This window comes from Cladophialophora bantiana, assembly GCF_000835475.1.
Source record: "Cladophialophora bantiana CBS 173.52 unplaced genomic scaffold supercont1.19, whole genome shotgun sequence".
NCBI lineage: Eukaryota > Fungi > Ascomycota > Eurotiomycetes > Chaetothyriales > Herpotrichiellaceae > Cladophialophora > Cladophialophora bantiana.
In genome coordinates this window covers 768,137-791,645 of record NW_015971593.1, presented here as the reverse complement: position 1 = coordinate 791,645, position 23,509 = coordinate 768,137, and the positions used below count along the sequence as shown (strand labels likewise).

The window sequence follows — 23,509 nt, the reverse complement described above, 5'->3', positions numbered from 1 at the left end:
ACCCCTACATAGTTACACTCTCTCCGTAGCCAACTCATGTTATCTACTGGACTATACAGTTCTTAGTAACAGAGAAACCTTGCTCATATCGCGTGTGATCCACAACCAGCTCATGCTATACCAGGATTGTTGCTGAGAACCCTAACCCAGTTAGGATCAGTAGGGATCCTTAACAAGATTCGCGAACGAATTAATTACATAAGGATTATGGATCGAGCAGAAGCCGGGGTATAGGCAACTATACGCGCATATCGGGAACGAGGAGTTCTAGTCCCACGATATATTAAGACTTTGCCTAACGTACTTATCGCCGGACTATTTCCTTATAACCGCGTTTATAGTTATCCACTCCGATTAATTCCACACCTCCACGAGTAGCATCTCGACTATTTATAGCCCGAGAAGCTGGGCATAACGGCTATTAAAGCACAATAAGCCTACACCGAGCTAATCTAACGTTATAACGACTATAACTACGACGTATTATAACCTTAAGATAGAAGAATAAACCACCTTCACTAACTAAAAAACTAGGTTAGTAAGAGAATAAGAGATACCTACACTACCGAAAGTATATCTCTAGAAAACGTTAGCGCTAGAAGATTAATAGTAAAGGCGTATATTTAGTTAGAACTAGAGAAGAAAGGCGAAAGTTAAAACTCGAAGTAAATGCGGCTATGAGGTCTAACGCTAGGGCTATATTTCTTAGAGAAACACTTAAAGACTAAGAAGTTAGCATCCTAATAGATTTAGGGTGTATAGGGAACCTCGTATATATAAGGGTAGTAGAGAAGCTATAAGACTAGAAAGTTCTAAGGCCAGAATTCGACTTAATTACTAGATTCGATGGAATAATCATGATATAACTTACGCACGAGCTAAAAGCAGTGTAACTAACGATCGATGATCACTAGAAAAAGCTGGACCTTAATATTATGAATATAAAATACGATATAGTCCTTAGAATACCATAGCTAAAATACTACAACCCTATTATCGACTAAGCTAAATCCTAGATACGGTTCGATAACTACGACCACGATAATAAAACCCCAGAAATAGAAATGAGGGCGGCATAAACCCACGCAAAGAAAACGGTCTAGGTGCGACCAGCACGGGTTTTTAATAACGCGACTATAGAATGTTCACCACAATACGTATACTTAAAATCAATGTTCGAGAAAAGAGTAGAAACTAATGCACTATCGGAATATAAGCCATAAGATCATGAGATCCACTTATAGAAGGGAAAACAACCTATATTCGAACCCCTCTACTCTCTATCGGAGAAAGAGTAAGTCGCTCTACGAGAATACCTTAAAGAAAATATAGTTAAAGGCTATATTCGATCATCGGAATTAGAAGCAGGATATTCGATTCTATTCGCTCCGAAAAAAGATGGAAAACTTCGATTATATGTGGACTATCGAAAGCTTAACGACATTACCATTAAAAATGTCTACCCGCTACCACGAATCGATGAGCTACAAGACCGGCTAAGAGGCGCTAGGTACTTCACGGCACTCGACATTCGAGACGCGTACTACCGTATACGTATAAAAGAAGACGAAGAATGGAAAACAGCTTTCAGAACTCGATATGAACTATTCGAGTATTGTGTGATGCCATTTAGACTCACTAACGCCCCAGCAACGTTCTAGGCACTAATTAACAATATATTAAGAAAATACCTTAATATATTTTATATCGTATACTTAGATAATATATTAATCTACTCTAAGACTTATAAGGAATATATAGAATACGTAATGAAGATACTAGAGACTCTTTAAGAATACCAGTTACCGATTAAGCTAGAGAAGTGTGAATTTCATAAAGATAGTGTTAAATTCTTAGAATATATAGTCACCCGAGAAGAACTTAAGATAAACCCTAATAAAGTTAAAAGTGTATTAGAATGGCTAGAACTAACTACACTAAAAAAACTATAAGCGTTCCTAGGATTCGCCAACTTCTATCGAAAGTTTATACGGAACTACTCGCGAATCACTACACCCCTGACAAACCTAATAAAGAAAGGAGTCGCGACCTTTACTTTAATAGAGCTTACTAGATAGACGATTAAAAATCTTAAGAAAGCGTTTACTAAGGCCCCGATCCTTACGATCTTCGACCCGGACCTATAGACGCTCCTCGAGATAGATGTATTAGATAACGCGATCGCTACGGTCCTTACATAGATAGGATAAGACGGGAAGATTAGGTTAGTCGCCTACTTCTCACGAAAAATAATAGAACTAGAACTTTACTACGATATTTACGATAAAGAATTACTCGCTATAGTGAAAGCATTTAGACATTGGAGAGTGTATTTAGAAGAACTTAAATATTTAGTGAAGATCTATTTAGATTATAAGAATCTTTTATACTGAAGCACGACTAAAACACTTAATAGAAGATAAGTACGATGGGTAGAAACACTCGCCATATATAACTTTAGAATCTACCATGTTAAAGGGAAAGAAAACGGCCGAGCAGATGCCCTTAGTCGACGACCAGACTATATAAAGGATATAAAGCTAACCTCATTAACTTTACTACGATAAGAGAGAGAATATCTTACATATACATAACCAGTGCTTACAGCAGCAGAAGTAGTCTCAGAAAGAGATGACTACCGATTTAACCTAAAAACCAATATAATAGAATATCACTTCGTAGATAGAGTGTATAATGAAGTTACACGCCTAGAAGTTATAAAGCATTATTATAACGACCCATTAATGAGACACCCGGGAGCCGATAAGATAATCGAGCTCATCACCCGACACCACGACCCCTAAAAGTATATGAGATAAGAGATCTAAGAATTTATTAATTAGTGCGAAGTGTGCGCGTAGACGAAGCACGCGAGACATAGGCCCTACGGACTACTAAAATCGTTGTAAGTCCCCGACGGAGCCTAGATATCTATTACATTCGACTTCATTACGAAACTATCTAAATCATAAGAATCTCTTACGGGAGTGACCTACGATAGTATACTAATAATATATAATAGGCTAACGAAGTTCTTATACTTTAGACTATACCTTAAGAGATCAATAGTAGAAGAATTCGTATATAAATTTCTACGAATAGTCTTTATTAATTATAAAATACCGAGAGAGATTATTATAGATAGAGATAAGCTCTTCACATCTAAATTTTAGAAGGCATTAATGGAGCTACTAATGACGAAGCATAAACTATTTACATCGTTTCACCCTTAAATAGACGGTTAAATAGAAAGAACGAACTAGACTCTAAAATAATATCTAAGGATATACGTAGACTATAGTTAGATAAACTAGGTAAGACTATTACTAGTTACTTAATTTTACTTTAATAATTATAAGTTAGTAATAGGAATGAGTCTATTCTTTACTAACTATGGTTTTCACCCACGACTCGAAGAAGTTATAGACGAAAGTCTAAACCTAAGAACTAAGAGTATAGCATTAACTATAAAAGAACTATATAAATAACTTAAGTTAGATCTATGATTTCTCATAGAAAGAATGGTAAGCTACGTAAATAAGAAACGAATCGAGAGATCGCTTCTAGAGAAGAGGAACCCCGTCTATCTTTTACGAAAAAACATTAAAACGAAGAGACTAAGCGCGAAGCTAAACTACATAAAACTCGAACTATTTAGAATTAAAGATAAACTTAGAGACGTTATATATCGACTAAAACTACTAAAGAATATAAAGATTCATAACGTATTTTATAAAGCACTTCTTAAACTAGCACCGCGGAACGCTAAAATCATCTAAATACTTTCGCTAGATAAGGAGATAGTACCCGAGAAATATAATGTTAAGAAAGTCCTTAGAAAACGCGTTAGGCGCGGCTAGCCTTAATATCTAATTAAATAGTTAGGATACGACGAGTGCGAAAATAGCTAGGAACCGGAGACCAACCTTTCGAAGAAACTTCTAGGGAAAATAAGAAAGGATTATTCTAAGTAGTTTTTAACGCTAGTAAAGCATTTAGCTATTCATCGTCGAAGATAAACTCATGAGCTATCGGTAGCTCAGGTTCATCCGGCGTATACCCCTTCTCCCGATTAAGGGCATTTAACACCTAGGATTACCGAATCACTATATCACTCTAAGCGCGAGTATACCCTTCTATTTATCGCTAATAGCCAGCCAGCCGACGCTCTAGCTTAGCTAACTCGGCTATAAACTTAGTAGCCTCAGTACGTACTTAGGCCATGCGGTTATAGCCTCCGGGCCCGCTTCGCCATTCCCTTACGAGCCTCACGGTAACGACTCTCTAATTTCTTCTTCTTCTTTTCTAGAGACTAAAACTCCTCCTCGGAATATTAATCATCACACTTTATATTTTTCTAAGTACACTCACTATAGCGAGAATTACCTTTTAGGAGAAAGTAGACGGAGGACGACCTAGTATAATTCGAATAAGGAGCTATAGTTAAGAGACCTAGGCGTTTTATCTTTTTAGTAAGAAGGCGGCGCTCGAGGGAACGTTAGCGGGAAACCTTGCGAATACCTAAAGAAGAAAGAAGGGAAGACATTCTTAAACTTAGATAAATTTAAGCCGGGCAGTGTCCCGCTTTTATATCATCGCTAAGACGAACTCTTAGGATAAGAGTCTAATCGGAGAGAGGATAGTGTTAGATACAGCCTTACGGAAGATCGACTACGAGTCGCACGGGCCCGACTCACCACGCTTATTAGACACCTGGAAGGATCCACGAAGGAATAAGGCTGGGTCATATAATATACCCTATTGGCTCTATTAGCCCTGCCGGCTCTATTAACAGAGCGCATAGAGCGCATAGAGCGCACAGAGCGTAAGCATTATATATATACCCTCACTACCCTAGATAGTTACACTCTCTTCGTAGCCAACTTATATTATCTACTGGACTATATAGTTCTTAGTAATAGAGAACCCTGCTTATACCTTGTGTCTTCCTTAACTAGCTCATGCTATCCTAGGATTGTTGCTAAGAACCCTAACCTAGTTAGGATCAGTAGGGATCCTTAACAAATAAGTAGTTCGCTTTATTATATATTTTTTACGGTAATCTCTTCGAGTACTACGTCGTCCGTATCGTTCTCTAAGTTAATGATTTTTATGGCGCATCGTATAGAGACCTCGACTTAGATTTAGAAATAGAAATTAGTCTTCGTTAAATTACGATAACGATGGACTACCCTAATGCTAAGCCTTAGTAGACCTATCTAAATACGGACGGAGCGCCTAGGCGTAAGCACTAAGGCCTTTTTTATCTCCCGGACGTTAAAAGGGGCGCTCTATCGAATTTGCGAATAGATTCCCCTCGACACCTCGTTTCGATCGCCATTAAAGGTTATAAGGAAATTTAGATAGTAGCGTAAGTGGAGGGATTCTACTAGGTTCCCGGACATTCGTCTGCCTCGATGTTTCGCTGGTATCGTGAACCAGTGACGTACTATACTATAGTACAATATGTGTACTTATCGGATGTAACGGTTCGCAAATATTAGGATTGAGTAAGACGTATTACCACGTAGACGAACGGATCGAAAGTTACCAGGCAGTAGGCTTGGCTGAAATAAGTGGAAGGTTTATAGCTGGGTAACTGTAGCCGAGGCCCAAAGGGGACCCCTGAGCCCGAACTGACTTCTGAGAATTGGTATCAGGGCAGCGCTCCTTGTGGCTCGCCCAGTGCTCCGGCGCTTCCCCCCGTACTTTGCCGTGGCTCGCCCGTGCTCGGCCTAGCCTCATCGATGCTCCGTCACGTGCCAGATTAAAGCGGCCTCGCTCCCTTTCCTAAACGAAAGTGGTAATAGATAAAGCATAGTTCGGGGTATAGATAATATATATATGTATATATGCAATCCCCCTAGCGGAATGTTGAGTGAATATTGTCTGAAGACGGAGACGTGCTCAGATAGGAGGTACATGCTTGCTTGGCCGAGGAGGAAAGAGAAAAAGTTCTGGGGAAATAAAATCACATGTGCGCACTCACTCACTCACTCCACACAAGAAATAAGAACAAAGAAGACAAAACCGCAAGAGGAGGGCCCAGTTGCGGAGCATTGTAGATACACAGAAGTAATAGATTTGGGCCTTTTTTTTTTTTCCTGATTTACTCAATTGGACACGCACACACACACAAAAAAAGCCGGTGATCGACCCAACCATAAATACTCTCACACTGTGAGAAGTTTCATCCACAAACTACCTACAACTTCGACTGGCCTCCACTGACGCGCTTCAGGGCCAAGGGATCCTTCGCCTCGAGGCCATACTGCCTAAAGAGTTCTTGGGTCTTCTTCTTCTGTGCCTCGATGCGCTTCAGCAGCGCGGGACCACGCTTATTCTCGTTGCGGCCCAGCTGCAGGATGTGCACCTCATCTGGTCCGTCGACGATGCGCATCGTGCGCCCGCTGGCCCACATGTTCGCGAGGGGTGTGTCCTGGGACACGCCGGCGCCGCCGTACGCCTGGATGGCGCGGTCGAGCACGTCGAGAAGCACGTTGGGCACCTGCACTTTCACCTCGGCGATCTCCTTGAGGGCGTCCTTGGCGTTGGACTGGTCGATCTTGATGGCCGCGTTGAGCACCGCGAGGCGCGCGGCGTCGATTTCGATTCGTGAGCGCGCCACCCGCTCCAGCATGATGCCGTGCTCCGCGAGCAGTTTGCCGAACGGCTTCTTGGCCGGGTCGTTCATGCGTGCCAGGAAGTACTCCAGGGCTCTTTCGGCCTGTAGATAGAAAAGCAAAGTTTTGATTAGAACATGTACCAAAGTCACCATTTTGGGGGGCGTGGCGGAATTCCAACTTACAGCACCGACGGATCTCATGGCGTGGTGAATTCTGCCGGGTCCGAGACGGCCCTGGACGACCTCGAAGCCTCGTCCCTCGCCCAAGATCATGTTGCTCTTGTGCACGCGGACATTGTTGAAGGTGATATGGCCATGTCCGTGAGGAGCATCGTCAAAGCCAATCACCGATAGCATGCGCTCCACGGTGAGGCCGGGAGTATCAGCGGGCACGAGAATGACGGATTGTTGTCTGTAGGGGTTTGGGTTGTTGGGGTCGGATTTGCCCATGACGATGTAGATCTTGCATCGGCGGTCGCCGGCACCGCTGGACCACCATTTCTTTTCACCACGTTGTTAGACACGAGGTATATAGAATGGCAATGATGATAAGACAAACCTGGCCGTTGAGCACGTAGTAGTCCCCATCCTTCCTCATGTTCAACTCGATGTTTGTCGCATCACTGCTCGCCACTTGCGGCTCTGTCATCAAAAACGCCGACCGGATCTCTCCGTTCAACAACGGCACAAGCCATTTCTGCTTCTGCTCCTCGGTCCCGTACTTGGCGAATACTTCCATGTTGCCCGTGTCGGGAGCCGCACAGTTGGTAGCTTCGCTCGCGGTGCTGGACTTGCCCAGGTACTCGGCCATCAAGCCGTATTCCAGGTTGGAAAATCCGGCACCTTCCTTAAAGTGGTTCTTGGGCAGGAACATGTTCCATAGACCCAGTTTGCGAGCTTTGGCCTTGAGGTCTTCAATGATCTGGGGATGGGCGTCGAAGCGGGAGACCGGGTCATTGCCGTGTTGGTTGATCTGTTGGGCGAAGACGGCGTCGGCAGGAATGCATTCTTCCTCGACGAATCTCTCAACCTAGAAGGCGCCGAATCATTGGTATTGGCTCTTTTCTTTTTCTTTGATGTTCATTTACTTCGGCCATGGTGGAAGATATTGGCCTGGAGCTGGCTCCAAGGCACGGTACAGAGCGGCAGCAATGAAAGCGGTATGGGAGAGATGGTTAAGGCCTTTATCATTCATTCTGACTTACCAGGTCCAGTGTCTTCTTTGCTCGCTCGCTCACGAAAGGTCTGGCGATAACTGGGATTCTCTCCGAGGCAGGAATGTGCCCGCCGGCGCTGTTGATGAGATAGGGGACAGACATCTTGAAGCAACTGTGTAGCTGGAGAAGAAGCAGGGGAAGTGGTGAGAGGGTTCCCTGATCGAAGCAGCAAGGTCGGGATTATAGCAATTTGAAAGATGGTGATGAGGAACGAGATGGAATGGATTTAGTGATCAACAACAAAGATCAGAACTTAGCCCGCTTGCTGGTGGTGACGGGTACCGTTCGCGCAATCCGAGAACCGAGGCAGTGGAGACCAGATTCGGAAAGCCACTCACCCTTGCTCACCACGGAGATGTTTCCTGTACTTCCACCCCCAGCTTTATCAGACCACGGGGCAAGACGGCCTAAATCCAATGGCGGGCTGCCTGGGGATTTCATCTCGGCTGACTGCTGCTTCAGGCTTTTGTCCTAGCGACATGCCGCAGCCTCTATCATGGCTCTACCCAGCCTGAGGGCAGCAGCATGCCACATCTCACCCCACATTCTGTCTGCTGCTCGCACAACACAGAAGACGGTCAATTGCATTAAGACAGCTGCCAGATACTCGGCAAATCTAGTGGTGCTGCCGGAGTCGTCAATCCCTGCTTTCCCAGTATGGTCTTCGCTGCTGCCGCCCACCCACGCCCATCACTTTTTCCGACAGATGGTGCAGGAGTCGGTCTATGTCGATGGCGAAGAGATCTCTGCCATCCGTCAAGCAGCACGCGACAACCGCGTTGTAGTCAGTCTGGGAATATCTGAGAGGGTGCGATACAGCTCCGGCACTCTTTTCAACACCAATATAATCATTGGCAATGATGGCGAGATCCTGGTGCATCACCGAAAACTGATGCCTACGTTCTTTGAGAAGTTGACTTGGGCTCCTGGGGACGGCTATGGCCTATGCGTTGCACAAACCCAATACGGCAAGATTGGGGCGCTGATCTGTGGTGAGAATACCAATCCGCTGGCCCGATATACTCTTATGGCACAGGGAGAGCAAGTCCATATTTCCACCTGGCCCGCCATCTGGCCTACTAGGGCCCTCGTCAGTGACTCTGACAATGAGGTCAACCCTGTGAGCTCTAGCAGTCGCAACTATGACAATCTTGCTGCAAATCACACGCGAGCAGCGGCTCATTGCTTTGAAGCCAAATGCTTCGGAATTATGAGTGCGGGACATCTCGACGATGCCGCCATGGCTGACATTGCTGCAATGACTGAGATGCCAGAGGACATACAAAAGAAGCTAGCAAGCTACCCACGAGCAGCAAGTCAGTTTCTCGATCCAACCGGCAAGACCGTTCATAGCGGGTTTGCGTTGGACCTTACCACAAATCGGCGGCTGGATAGACAAAGTATCGTCACGGATATGGAAGCAATTCTCTTTGCAGATCTAGACCTGAATGAGTGTATAGAAGGCAAGCAGTACCATGATGTTGCCGGGGGATATCAGAGATTCGACGTCTTCTCGCTGCAGGTTAACCGCCAGAGGCATGAGCCTGCACAGTTTCATGACGAAAAAGACAAAGCGTCGAGCTTGGGCAGCCTTGGGAACGACCACGAGAAAGGTTCCGGTGGGAAAGGAAAGGAAGGATGAGATCGGACAAAGATCCGGTGGAAGCGAAGATTGGTGGATAAATAGCCGGCTGGGGGCTCATGCTACCTCGTTACATACCTCGGGTGTTGTATGGCCATACCCCGACATTCTCCATCTGATGGAGAGCACTTTCTTTCGGGATCAGCCGAGGAATAGGCAAAAGAAGGTTACAGCTTTGCCATTGTAAATGGACCAAGTATGCATTCTTTGTATTAGATCATCTGTTTGCATGTGGCAAAAGATGCCCGAGCTTGATCAACGGGAGAGATCTAGCGATACGAAGCCTTCCACGTGACCACGGCGAGCCTCTCGGCTAGCCGGATATTCAGTTTTTCCGGGTCCGATTCAAAATTTCCATTTCCTGTCTGGCGCATCGAACGAGTTGCAACGAAATTCAGTTCAGTCTCGTCGTTGTCGCCTTGCATTGTCCTGCCAGTATTATTCTTCCATTCCCTCTTTGATTGTGCACTTCTGCCTTTCTGTGGCCTCGTTTCCAACATTCGCGCAGGCTTTTTCTTCTTCTACGTGATCCCCGCCAAACGTTCATGACCTTTCCCGCGGCGACTCCTGAGCCTTTCCAGGGTACCAGCACGAGAGGAGAAAGTACTCTGATTCTACAGCCCCGGGAGACTGGACAAGTTGTTCCAGAGGGCCAGCGTGACTATGCGACTGCGGTAGCAAAAGATGGGCCCAAGGCTAAGCCCTGGGCTCATTTTGTCGCGGGAGGGTATGCGCACAAACCCTGTGTTCCTAATCAAATCTCATGATGTCCTAGTATTGGTGGCATGGCTGCGGCCACTCTCACTTCTCCTCTTGACGTCCTGAAGACCCGACTTCAGTCCGATTTCTATCAAGCTCAACTGAGGGTTCTTCACGCTCAACACCCACTGCCGCACAAACTCACCCTCACCTCCGTGCCCAGAGCAGCGTTCTTCCATATCGCCGAGACTGTACAGATCCTCCGATCGATATACCAACACGAGGGCTTTCGGGCATTGTTTCGAGGTCTCGGAGCAAACTTGATCGGTGTCGTGCCCGCGCGGAGCATCAACTTCTATGTGTACGGGAATGGCAAGAGAATCCTGAATAACTATCTGAACCCTGAAGGGCGTGAAAATGTATGGAGCGTCCATCTCCTTGCGGCAGCTACAGCGGGAATAGCAACGGGTACTGCAACGAATCCTATCTGGGTCGTCAAGACAAGACTACAGCTGGACAAAACCACGGCCAGTCACGATCCTTCAAAGGGACGACAGTACAAGAATAGTTGGGACTGCATCAAGCAGACGGTCCGACATGAGGGCTTTCGAGGCCTGTACCGGGGTCTGTCAGCCTCGTACCTGGGAGTCACCGAGTCTACTCTTCAATGGGTGTTGTATGAGCGGATGAAGCTGTCCCTTGCCCGAAGGGAAGCTAAGCGGCTGTCACTCCCGGGTTACCAACGAACGATGCTCGATGATGCGGAGGAATTTGGAGGGAAGTTTTGTGCCGCGGCCGGTGCGAAGCTCTTCGCGGCAGTCATTACATACCCACACGAAGTAGTCAGGACGAGATTGCGGCAAGCCCCGACCATCACCACGGAGACGGGCAGAGTCACGATGAAATATACCGGCCTGGTGCAGTGCTTCCGTCTCGTGGCCAAAGAAGAAGGGTTGGCCGGGTTGTATGGGGGCATGACGCCGCATTTGCTGCGAGCTGTACCTGCCGCGGCTGTGATGATGTCGACCTACGAGATTTTCTTACGACTCTTCGGGACTACTTCATGATACCGTCGTCGTCACTGCACCTCGGCGTTACTGTACATTTGTATCACTTCTAATGGCCTGTCCTCATGTCAACCATTGCACAATAAGGGGGCGTTCTGGTGTTCCCGCTTGTCCCAACACGGAGTGTGTCACTACGAGCCACCAGGCGCTTGGATCTATTGGGCAGGCAAGGAAATGGAGGGAGATAACTGTCCTGGAGACGAAAGATACACACCTCCAAGCATTGTACGATAGGGGAGAGAGAGGATCTTCTTCTCATTAAGAAAAACTAGACGTTTTGCTTCTCTGCTTGCTAGCTAGAATGAAGGGCCCCGTGTGTAACCCATGCGCAGCATCGGTTCTTGATACATCCGTCCATGGTCCACGTAACATATGGCCGTGGCTCTCTGTGGGGGTGTCGGGACCAGTACTTCGTACATATGAACCCCCTTTCAGACCGTGCCTTGCATTCGACACATCTCCCATCTTTCTTCGCGTTTCATTGACAACGAGAGTTGAGTGTCACCTCTAATGACCCCTGCCTTTACCGAGCTTCCCTGCCAGCTTGGTCACATGCCAGGATGAGTAAAAACCGCCCGCAATCGTCGTACCACAAAGCTTCTAAATCTCCTTTTCTAAATGTCCCGAAATAAAAGGTATATCTGAATGCCGACTGGGCTGGGCGAGAGCGCCATTCCACACTCCCAACTGTACTACCTAAGCCGACGCTTGGCGGCGAGGCTCGCCAGGCGGGAAAAGATGAATAAAACCCGGCCCCGTGCAGCTTTTTTGTCCACTCCACCTTCGTACCCACTCGCTTTTCATCACGTATAGCACCAACGACGACCTGAAATTGTTCCTGCGCTAACCTATTCTTAAAAATTGCTAATCCTGCAGAAGGTGGCATAAGCTATATGAGGTCCAAGACCCCACGAAGCATCTTTACGAACTCATTCCTAGTTGCTATTGCGATACGATTTCCTCTAGCCGCTTCTCTTACATAGCCTCCGTTGAGGTCTCCGACAGCTAATTAGCACCATATACTCCACATGCGGCGGGAGAGTGTGGCTAACGCCACCTCTATAACCGGGCGATGCGACAAACGGCGTTGATAAAAGTGTGAACACCTACAGGGATACGGTTCCCAGGGGTGGGGAGGTCCTGGGGTCGCAGACTTGATCGATACGCTATCCTAGGCCTGAATTTTGTGCCGGGTCTGATCTCCAGGACGTTCCACCCAGGTTATAGGACGCTTGCTGTGGTAGGACCTCTGTCCCTTATACTCTGACCTACAGCTAAGAAGTGCTTGGCTGGGTTTGAATTAACCGAGTCCTGACTGTGATTTCAGGAAAGACCGTACGCTGACAATTGGGCCATTTGTAGGGTATGTATAAGGACTGCTGTGGTGGCGGTTTTTTGGGCCTAAATAAATACCTCCGCCCCATGGACTAGAGCCTCTCCTCTCAGTATGTACACTAAAGTGGAATGGCGTGAAATGGCAGGACCAGCAGAGGTCGGGAGGCCGTTCTACGCGCTCATGGCGCTCTACTCTACCATAGCCGTGCTAAGCAAACCACTGTGGCGCTGCCCAGCGTGTAACAGTGACGCACCTAAATTCCTGAAGGGGATTTTTATCAACGTAGTCCAGCATGAAAAGCCACCATACAGAACTTTATCATAGGTACCCTTCGCGCAGGCGATATATAACTCTCGTGCAGGAAGATTTACCCGGAGCCGTCAGCTGAAATGCCACCCAAGAAGCTACCACCACACACATCGCTGCAGAAGCCGCAAACACCGACGCCACAGCAAAAGCAACAAGCACAGAGTGCTCCTAAACCCAATGCCAACAATGCATCTTCCACTCCTACCAGCAAACCAGCCATCCCAGAGCATGAAGTGAAACAAAGCTCGTCCGTGAGCGCGCAGCTCGCCCTCGAAGCCGCAAAGAAAGCCTACGAACTCCGTCAAGCAGCGTATGCAGCCGGGGATCCACACGCCCGCGAAGAAATCCTTGCCAAAGCCATCAACAAGGAGATCGAGGCCGAATCTTTTGGCAAGGCCGCGAAATATACTCGCTCGGGCGCGTTTCAGGGCCTTGCGGCCGGTGCTGGCCTCGGCATTCAGCCCGGCGTCACTCTGGGGAAATTGACCGGCGCGCTGGTAGGCGGTGTGGTGTCTTCGGCAGGCGCTCTGCTGGGAGGTGGTATTGGATCTGCATACGGAGCGGTCAGCGGTCCATTCTGGGATTTGGGCCAGATGGCAAGCCACGCCAAGTCAGAAGAAGGCGCTGCGGAAGATGGTGTCGGAGGCGCGGCAGACGAGGGCTCCGAACCAAGAAGAATTGGAGGAGAGGCGGGACGACGGCGGAGGTCGAAGTCAGGAGGGTTACCAGCAATGGGCCAAGGATTTGACAAGCTATATCCCGAGTACGGCATCGATGCCTTCAATGCCTTCAGTGCCTTCAGTGCCTTCAATGCCTTCAATGCCGTCAATTACAGGACTTGGGAGACAATCCAAAGGGAGCAACCCTACTCCAGCTGGAACTAAGTCAAAGACCACGACAGCGTCAAATCAGAACCAGCAATCAAAAGCACCAGTAAAGCCTCAGGCGCCTTCAAAGCCTCAACCTGCTCCTCCAGAAACACCTGGTCAGACGCCCAAGTCACAATTCCAATCAAATGGAAATGGAAATGCGCCGAGGAGGAAGCAGAAGAAGCTAGAGATCAGATCGACAAGAACCACTTCACAGTCCAGCCAATCCGTCACTCGAAGAAAGCCACCCAAATTAGAGACGCGATCGAAAACCCCGACAGCAAACGCATGAATTAGCAACACGGACAGCGAGGTTTGTCGGTGTGTACGCAAACAGACGAAACGTGTATACTCGGTCTCTTCGATTGTTACTGGACGAGAGGCTTTGTCTCCCAAGTGCCGTAAGCATTGGTGCTCTGCATTGGTTGGAAATCGAACTACAGCGGAGTCTAGACTGACTCTTTCCGGGACTGCTTCTACGGCATACTGTATTGTAATCTAAGATGGGATACAGCGACGTACTTTTAGCGGTGGAACGGAATCGAAGGGCTGGTGCTACTATCTTTGTGGGAGGACCATCAGCCCAAATCCGACGCAGGGTTTCTGTTCTTGCAGTCCTTCAGTCGTTACAACTGCTTCCTGTAGCCTGCCATGTCCACTCCTTAAGCAACTGTTGTTGATGTTAAGACTCGTCTCAATGCGTAATTGACTCTGTCTTGGACAGCAGGTGCAACCTGGCCTACAAGCTACGCCCCAGCTCGCTACCTCTCGATATCTCTAGTCGCCATCTCACTGAATGCGATCTGGAGGCGATCCACCTCCTCAGCAGTTCTGTCTCACACCCAGAACCCAGTCTCGAACGACTTTGGCTTAATCGACAAACCCTGAGAATTAGCATCGCATTTCAACGAACTTGTCAAGATTGGTCTCTCGACAGGATTTTCGGCTGGTAAGACCCTCTAAGGACATCGACCTGGGGTGCAACTCTTAGAGCGTCGGCTCCGGCCACTACCGTCGTTTGCAACGCTGCGGTTGGGTCTTTCGAGGTGGCATGTGCTGCAGTTTTGCTTTCACCAACCCCGTAATCTCAGGGAGAGTAGAACAGCAGTTAGGTCTCGAGGAGGCAGCTAAATGAAGTATCTCCTGAAATTTTGATGAGATATTGATTGACGAGCATGTGCACTACTTAACCCGATGGACTCACTGTGATGATATGGACTACTCTTGATGTTGTTCACGAATCCCAGGAGAGGAGTCGAAGACTGTCCTCGCTAGACGCTCTCTGCGCTCGAAGCAGCCCGCCCACAGAGTTAATACAGGAAGTAATCTTCCGTCCTCCTCATACACAATGAATCAGATTCGAGTGCCCTGTATACCTCGTTTGTGACCGACCATAGCCAAACAAAAAAAGCCTTTTTCCTCCACAATCGGGACTAAGCCGCTTGGGATAGGCTCTCTGAGGTCATCACGTATTACCTTTGCTATCCTCGTCTTCTCCGGCATCACTGCTGATATTATATCGCACGTGAACCTTCATCCCGAGTCAGAAATCGAAGATCCGGCCTCGTGTCGCCATCCGAGTCCGTAACCGTGGTAAGAATCAACTACTTCCCACATAGCTTACAGCTCTTTGACTTTTCTATCAGTTGCAGTTCATTCACTGGTAAGACTACCATTGTTCAAGGCATCCGCAACTCTGCATATGTCAGGAAGGTGCTGTGCGGTAGTTTAGAAGAGATCACGTACTTTTTCAGCAACCAATAGGCGGTAAGTTCGCGTCAATGTTCCCGTAGCCTCTGCGCCAAAACTGGAGGCAATCACCCCCATCGCTTGCACAGTGATATTTCCGGCTTGGGTACTAAGGAACGAGGGGAGATATTCGGCCGTTCCCGCTACCAGGGTATTCCGACGCGTCTCGTAGAGGTATCATCCGATGGTAGCCTCCTCAAACTGTGCTTGAAAGCGCGGGTCCTTGATGTCCAGGCGATTTGAGTTTCCAGTAGGATCGCGAGAGGCGTAGTAAGGCTAGCACTTGGCGCCGCCGAGGGGGCCGCCTAACCATGCGCAAATGAGAATTCCATCACAAGCGACGCTCGAATTGGCACAGAGGGCGACGGCTCGTTTGGCGTGCTCCTAGTAATGGCTTAGTATGAGATTGGTGGTTTGAGCTAATGTCGGCAAATGCACATACCTCATTGCCTGCCCAAACATGTATTCCTGCTACCACGAAACCCACGAAAGGAACCCGTCCAAAGAATTTAGCTAATGTTCCGTCTCTATCGAAGGCGCCATCATTAACGTCGTGGTAAGTGGAGAAAAGTTACCTAGGTAGTATGTTGTACGAAGGTTGAGCTGTGGACCTGTCTGGTTGATTGTGTTCTGTCCCCCTGGCTATTCGGAGAGACTCTGCCTGTTTATATATATATTGGCCTGTAACAATAAGAGCATTCCTGAAACCTCCTATTCCGTCGCCATCCTATCACAGGTCTGCAGGAACAACGAGGTTGAGGCAGTTTGCGCAGTTGGTGAAGCGCCTAGCGTCTCAGGTGGTTTGCCCCAGTGGTGCTCTCGCAACCCTGTCAACAGAAACAATGCCTGAGATCAAAGCGGAAAACGGGGCAGTTGTTGCGTTCAACTCCAGCGACGTCAGTTTTACCTGATGGTAGCACTGGACAGAGAGAGTGACTGACATGTGGGTGTTCTTAAGTAGCATGGAAAACGGCGCACCACACCGCAGCCTCAGCCAGCTCAGTTCCCGCCCTTCCTTACATTATTACCCACACATTCGCTGGTATCCATGAACGCGCACCAGCGCTGGTTTTCGCCTGAGTTCTTGCCTAATACTAGGAGGCATGCAGGGTCTCTTCCAAAGTGACAAATTCTTGTTGGCGACACGTTGCTGAGGCGATCGTAACAGGTCAGAATGGGTCATCCTGCAACTTTTGTTGAAAATGATGGTGTGGGCAACAGACGTATTGACAAGAATGAATGAAGATATGTTGGCTTCAATGCAATTGTTAATTCTTTGGAGTAATTATCTACCTACCCATAGTTGGTCAGGTTCATCCCCCTACGCGGCAGCATTGACAAAATCCACCTTAAGGGTGTAGGGTAATGTGTTTGAAGTGATGACCCATATCAGCAGCATCGGTGTAAATAAATGTGAGTTCAACACCCGTCTCTCCAGCACTCGTCTCTCCACTATCTCACCTAAATCATCATGATTGTCTCTAAAGAGCAATTCGATGCCGCGAAAGCGGAACTCCTCAAAGAGTCACCAGACCACGTGCTGCTCCTCAAGACGCCTGCTGACGATGCAAGGCCAACGGAAGAGCTGCTTGGCATTGAGAAGGGGAACCTTCCAGACTTCACTTGTCGCTTTGTGAAAGGATCAGAACACTGTTCCCAGTGTAGCCGCCACTACAGCTTCCTCGATTTCGTGAAGGCGGGCCTCCAAACCCATGACCAGGAATTCTTGAGGGACGCCATTTTCGGACGGCATGGAGGCTATATTCGCACGGAAGGGGGCCATTCCTGATTGCTATAATTGTGGCAAAAAGGGCGAAGTCGCGGCGTGGTATGCAGCCCTATTCTATATCTGCGGAGGATGACTTGCGCAACACGGGCAGTCACAGTTACAGATGTGGCGTGGCTGAAGCATGTCAGGAAGCCTTCACTCATTCTTTTATGAAGGTCCGCCGCATTCCTTTTCAGCAATTGACATTTTTGTCTCCACCGTCTTCTGTTTTGATCTAGTGAACCTACTTCAAGGCATGTGATGTACTTGGTAATATTAAGACGCTTGTAGGTACGAGCAAAGTAGGAAGGCACCACATTTTACGATTCGGGTCGACCATCCTTCTGGTAAGGTAAAATTCGAGCTTGGCAACAGACTTCACCAATCCTGCCAGGTATGTCTGGTGGCTTAGAATTTGCCGGTAGGATCTTGGAAATGTAGGCCGTTGGAGTAACGCCTGCTCCCTTAACGTTGAAACTACCCTGGAAGGCTTCTTGGCAGATCACGGAAGAGGATATGCGTCATCCACGACAGAGCCCAGAACTTCCTCGCCAAACCGACGCCCTTCTCGCACTCTCCTGGGGATCTCAAAGCAAGAGTGACCGAACCGCCGTAGCATTCACAATCGTGTATAGAGCGTATGTCGCCTTGGGGCTCAATGGAGGACATAATATATTGTAATAGAGCCTGAGGGCCTGTCCGACTATATACTATCGCGCAATTTACACTGTAGGTATCGACACTAGTCCGAGACCTTCGGCCGAGTACCAGTATTGACGGTCTTTACATCTCTTGGCAGTCCTACCGGTCACATAAAAACCTAGTCAGGGTTCACGTGCAACGTACTGCGTTGGTGCTGCTTTTATCCCCCCTTCTCACCTTCAAACTCATCCACCTCACTCACCCTCGTTCTTGATCTTCGTCCTGAACTCCTCGCTCGACTGACTCTCGACTCTCACCTCCTTTTAATGAAGTTAGAACCAATACTCGATTCCGTTGGAGCATTTGGAGCCTGCATGTCCCAAATCGAATTGGATCCCAGGCTACATGATACCTATTGACTGTGGAGTTACACCATACGCAGCGCCGTTCATCATAGGCGGCACCGGAGGAAGTGGCAACCCCATGGGCAGTGGGCGTGCTAGATAGGTGCGTGGAGGTAGTTTGCTATGACAAATTACAAGTGTGTGCACCTCCCCTTAATACTGTAGCCAGCGATGGAATACTATCACACTTCTTCCTCGGTTAGAGCCTAAATAAATCATGGGGAGCTCCCTCGGAGATACAACAAACATGGCTATATCTGTTACGCAACCATCATGCCACGCCAGGTTCTGAATGAGGGGTGCAACCTGCCATGATTATAAACCCTTCCGGTTCGAAGTTCGAGGATTCAAAACCTCAAGCACGCCCATCACGTCCTCCACATCATCTGTACACTTTGGTCAAGCGCAGTCCCCACGATGACCAATCCGGGACGATTGGTCAGGAGGTGCTGGAGTATTGTCAAGTTGAACGTACTTGGTGTGGGACGGACAACACAAACCCAGTCAGCGGGCTTGAAACGATATTCAGTGGGCCCGTTGGTGGCCGTCTCCGGAGCCGCCGGCCTCTGGTGGTTGATCTCTCACAACACTGCCCTGGCGGAAGCCCCTCACCATCCAGATATCAAACCCCAGACACGCAATCACATCCCCGTCCGCAGCTACGATAAGCGACTCGTCCCGCATACGGCCCCAATAACCCCTACTACACCGATCGCGTACGAGAATAAGACTCACGTGGTGGACCTCTATGGGAAACTGGAACAGGAATCTTTGGATCTAGCCCAACTGCCGGTGGAAGAAGCTGTGCTGACCAGTGCACCGAATGTACCTCCCCCAATCACCCGTAATTATCCCGTGATTCTCAAGGTGAAATTGACAACAACCACCCGGAAAGCCCAATTGACAGGCGCATACAAGTACGAACAGTGGACGTTCAACAATCAGGTTCCGGGACCCTTTATCCGCGCACGCGTAGGCGATGTCGTGGAAGTGGCACTTACCAACGAGGACGAAAGCGGAATGCCACATAACATTGACTGCCATGCTTTTCTGGGGCCCGGAGGTGGGTCGGCAGTGACGACGGCCGAGGAAAACCAGACCAAGACAGCGAGATTCAAGCTCCTATGTCCCGGACTCTTCGTATACCATTGCGCCGCCGCACCGGTGCCTGTCCATATCGCCAATGGAATGTATGGACTGATGTATGTTCAGCCGGCAGAGCGCGATCTTCCGCCTGTGGATAAAGAGTACTATGTGATGCAGAGTGAGTGGTACCATGAGCCGCCCGAGGTGGACGACAACGGCAAAAAATCATCCCAGGTTGAATTTTCGTACCCCAACTCCCTGCGTGAAGAGCCAGATGTCGTCGTCTTTAACGGGAGTGAGTCGGCCATGACCCGAGAAAAGCCACTGAAAGCGAACGTGAACGATACGGTGCGCATCTTCTTTGGGAACGCTGGACCCAATTTGACGAGTGCGTTCCATGTGATCGGGGGCAACTTCAGGCGGGCCTATCGAGACGGCGATGTTGTGAGCCCACCAGGGCAATTTGTCTCGACTTTGAGTGTTCCCCCGGGCGGAGCCACCATTGTGGACATGCATATGCTTGTGCCTGGTACCATGACCTTGGTTGACCATGCCATTTTCCGTCTGGACAAGGGCGGCGTCGGCTACTTGAATGTATCGGGAAAGTCAAGACCTGACGTGTACCAGAGCGTGCAACCTCCTGCGCCGTGTGTCGGGTGCAAGTTGCATGCCTAATAAATCTGTTCTCTTCTACCGCAAGGTCTGGACCTCGAACTAAAATATCATAAGCACACGGCATTGTCGACGGAGCGCACGGTTGAGAGGTTCTTTCGACGACAAAAGGAAGACATGTTCGAAGAGGATGTTGGTTGTGAATCTTCAATGACGAAAATATAAAAATATGCAAGACGTTGTATACACGTTGTAGCTCGACGGTTCGAGCTCTCCAGCAACGACCCCAGCAACATCTTCCAAAGCGTCGTCGGCAACGCGCTCGCTCAACCTGAGTATCTCGGACTACCGGACCTTTCTCCGACGAGAAAACCAATCCGACGAGGGCAGTGCCACGCGGCGGTCCTCTTCCGACTCGGCGGCGCGAGTTTGAAATGCATCGATCACCGCAATGCTTGACAACATTCTGGTCGGGGACGCCAGCGCGCAGTTGATGATCGCCGAGGACTCGGCCGGTGCGCTTTTCTTTTTCCATTCTCTACCTTTCTTTCTCGCGGGCGTCAAGATGCATCTTGCTGGCGTATGTAATTCGCGACCATCTCCTTGAGTTGTTCATTGGCAATCACGAAGGGGTTAGGGCGTCCCAGTTGCTCCTGTACTACGTACCTAGTGCGCGGCTCATAATAACAGGGCCAATAGTTTTTCATAATTAGTACATCAGTATCAAAATCAGAAGGTACCAAGTTAATGACATGGCGATTTTTCTGTATTGCTAGTTTCTACTAGCAATGTCGCCTCGTCACAGCCGATAGTGGTACTCCATATACGCATTTCACGTCTTATCCCGGTCGGCCTTTCTCCCTCTGTCTCTGTCGCTCTAGCTCTCTCATCTCCACTAATTGAATCCTTTCAGCCAGCGCTGCATGCTCTGCTTTCAGACGCGTGATTGTCACTTCCTCACTCCCGTCCATGTCAGTCAGTACTCGCAGCGGGAATTACCGGTATGGACGACTGCGAAGTATCGCCGTGCAAGTTCCGGGACAATGGGTTAGCATGGAGACTGCTGTACTCGGTAGCCTGAGACTTACAAAACTTACAGAACAGAGTGATCCTACCACACTGGCGCACTTCGGAGGAACACAACTCGCCTGATTCTTCAAAGGCGCTCAGTATTAGAGGGATGCAAAGCCCTTTTACGAATTGCCGCTCATGCCTCCAACCAACAATGGGACGGATGCACTGCCCGCGCTATTCTATTGAACGGTTGCTTGATAGGTTAGGCAACTTAGTTGACGACCTGGGGTCTAAAAGCGGGTTGGAAGCAATTGGCGGTCGGTGAGCTGCATATGTACCATCAGGCTGAGGCCAATCTTTCCGCTGGCTAGTCACGGTTCAGTCTCAGAGATATCTCCTACTGCCGATGAAAATCTTTCATTATGAGCCTCAACGCAGTGACCGAAACAGGTTCGAGCCCGACTGATTCCTCGAGCTCACAGCCTGGAGTTCCAGCGACGCAATCCGAGAACCCTGCTTCAGCAGGTACATCTTCTCAAATACCGGATGCCGGACGCAAAAGACGTCGATGGAAACCTGCGAATATCAATGCATGGACCTTCCGTAGCGCCAAACGGCCGCAATTTCCCGAGAGACTCAATTTCACTTCCAGACTCTCCCGTCTTCTGCTTGACAGCTGGTTCTCGAAGATCTCAGCCGTCGGATTTAGCGTTGTCTGTTTGTTACCGCTAATCACTCTCTTAGCTGTTTTCAACCATCGTCAAACTCCATCTTTCACCAGAGGTCTTATTCTGAACACATTCGTGTCTGTTCTGTCAACAGCGTCGAAACCATCATTGTTGTTCGCCGTGGCGGCAATGGTTGGCCAATTGAAATGGCCCTGGCTGCTTCAACAGCGACGCTTGCGAGATATACAGTTGTTTGATGATGCCAGTCGAGCCCCTCAGGATCCATCAAGCTTCTCACCACTCCAGCTGTCTGTTCTCTCGCTTCAGTCGGCGCCATCATCACAATCTTCTCTCTAGCTTTTGAACCTTTTATGCAACACCTCGTGGGCTATCGAGCGAAAGATGTCTACAATGCCTCCCCGGCCATAACCAATCAGGTTTCGAAGGCCAATTTCCTTCCCTCGACCGCTGACTTGAACAATGCCGTCAACCAAGGTATTTGGGCGCTTGTTAGTGCTTTTGGCCGTATTCCCACGTGTCCTTAAGGAAATTGCACGTGGGATCCATTCAGCTCGGTCATATGGCGTAGAAAATGTCAGAATGTCACATCACAAGTCGTCATGCGAGGGTGTGATAATGAAGCCTCACTCTCACACTTTGATTTCCAGACCAAGGCATCACGATGCTACGTTGAGTTTCCTGATGGAAGCCGGATCTTGACTCCTATAACGGCTCGAGTAATGGGGAACAGTGGTCAGAGTACAATATACAACAGGACAGATATTCCTTTCCAGGCGTGGACTATTTCCGTCCAAAATATCACTGTACCCTTTCCAACAAGATACTTAGATATGGACAATCCTTTGCTTGTTATGGGCTTCGTGTCACTCACAGGAAACCCATGGACACCTCTGTCTGTCGACTGGGCACAAGAGTGTGCCCTTACCTTCAGCCTTCGAGATTACAATATATCAGTCACTCGAGGAACGCCAAATATCCAAATTTTAGCAACATACAATCTCGCCCAATTCTCGTACAGGCTTCCAGTAGATCCCGTACTACCGCAGGACTCTTTGCGTGCTGGAGGTAGTTTGATGTTATGAGGCCTCTCTCAATCTTGCCACTACTCAAGGAGATCCTTACGGCTCTTTGGTTGACGGCCACAACTTTGCGTTTTGCTTTCCAGAGTCCGAATCTGCTGTGTATTTCGACATGTTTTCCTCGATAGCGAGAGTGTTGGCGGGCAACCAGACTACTTCTTGGATATACGAGGGCAATGGCGATTCCCATTTCCCAGGACCGCTGGAGACTACGAGGTCAGATTCAACGTCATCGGACGTTGCTGAGCACATGATCTCGTTTCTCAAAGTGCCCGACATATTGGAAGGCGTTTCGGCCAGTCTGGCACATCTCATGCTGCAGCAACTCGGCGAGAAGGTCACTGGCCACCCTGGGCGGCAGGTACTCTATGTTGAGATCAGATGGGTCTGGTTGGTGCTGCCCTTGATGGTAGAGACTGTCGGCATCATATTGCTATTCCTGACGGCGTGGGTAACTCGGGAAAAGAAGACGCCTCTATGGAAGGAATTGTCGCTTGCATTACTTTTTCACGGACTGGACGAGAGGATCTCAAACAAGGACGTGCCAGGACGGCTGCAAGCGGTATGAGAGAGGCAAGCAAAGGCGACCACAGTAAGATTAAAACACACAGAGCAGGGCTACTGCCTTGGAGTGTGAAGTTTGGTCAAGAGTGCTTTAGACGTACTGCCTCTCAGGACCCCTATTTTTCAAACCAACTTCGT

The 23,509-nt window shown here is 48.6% G+C and overlaps 7 protein-coding genes across 7 annotated transcripts; 6 read left to right on the top strand and 1 right to left on the bottom strand.

Annotated features, from left to right (window-relative positions):
• Positions 1–6,205: 6,205 nt before the first annotated feature.
• On the bottom strand, positions 6,206–7,944 carry Z519_10844 (uncharacterized protein; the record flags this gene model as incomplete). Its single annotated transcript, XM_016768559.1, has 4 exons — positions 6,206–6,727; positions 6,809–7,126; positions 7,185–7,655; positions 7,831–7,944. The coding sequence occupies 4 exons, from the start codon at positions 7,942–7,944 to the stop codon at positions 6,206–6,208; spliced, it is 1,425 nt and encodes a 474-aa protein (XP_016615466.1).
• Positions 7,945–8,338: 394 nt separating this feature from the next.
• Z519_10843 (uncharacterized protein) lies at positions 8,339–9,484 on the top strand (the record flags this gene model as incomplete). Its single annotated transcript, XM_016768558.1, has 1 exon — positions 8,339–9,484. The coding sequence occupies one exon, from the start codon at positions 8,339–8,341 to the stop codon at positions 9,482–9,484; it is 1,146 nt and encodes a 381-aa protein (XP_016615465.1).
• Positions 9,485–10,029: 545 nt separating this feature from the next.
• Z519_10842 (uncharacterized protein) lies at positions 10,030–11,250 on the top strand (the record flags this gene model as incomplete). Its single annotated transcript, XM_016768557.1, has 2 exons — positions 10,030–10,211; positions 10,260–11,250. 2 exons carry the CDS (start codon positions 10,030–10,032, stop codon positions 11,248–11,250), a joined length of 1,173 nt encoding a protein of 390 aa, XP_016615464.1.
• A 1,725-nt stretch (positions 11,251–12,975) lies between these two features.
• On the top strand, positions 12,976–14,061 carry Z519_10841 (uncharacterized protein; the record flags this gene model as incomplete). Its single annotated transcript, XM_016768556.1, has 2 exons — positions 12,976–13,696; positions 13,781–14,061. The coding sequence occupies 2 exons, from the start codon at positions 12,976–12,978 to the stop codon at positions 14,059–14,061; spliced, it is 1,002 nt and encodes a 333-aa protein (XP_016615463.1).
• Positions 14,062–16,984: 2,923 nt separating this feature from the next.
• Positions 16,985–17,302, top strand: Z519_10840 (uncharacterized protein; the record flags this gene model as incomplete). Its single annotated transcript, XM_016768555.1, has 1 exon — positions 16,985–17,302. One exon carries the CDS (start codon positions 16,985–16,987, stop codon positions 17,300–17,302), a length of 318 nt encoding a protein of 105 aa, XP_016615462.1.
• Positions 17,303–18,744: 1,442 nt separating this feature from the next.
• Z519_10839 (nitrite reductase, copper-containing) lies at positions 18,745–20,088 on the top strand (the record flags this gene model as incomplete). Its single annotated transcript, XM_016768554.1, has 1 exon — positions 18,745–20,088. The coding sequence occupies one exon, from the start codon at positions 18,745–18,747 to the stop codon at positions 20,086–20,088; it is 1,344 nt and encodes a 447-aa protein (XP_016615461.1).
• A 2,831-nt stretch (positions 20,089–22,919) lies between these two features.
• Z519_10838 (uncharacterized protein) lies at positions 22,920–23,375 on the top strand (the record flags this gene model as incomplete). Its single annotated transcript, XM_016768553.1, has 1 exon — positions 22,920–23,375. The coding sequence occupies one exon, from the start codon at positions 22,920–22,922 to the stop codon at positions 23,373–23,375; it is 456 nt and encodes a 151-aa protein (XP_016615460.1).
• Positions 23,376–23,509: the final 134 nt, after the last annotated feature.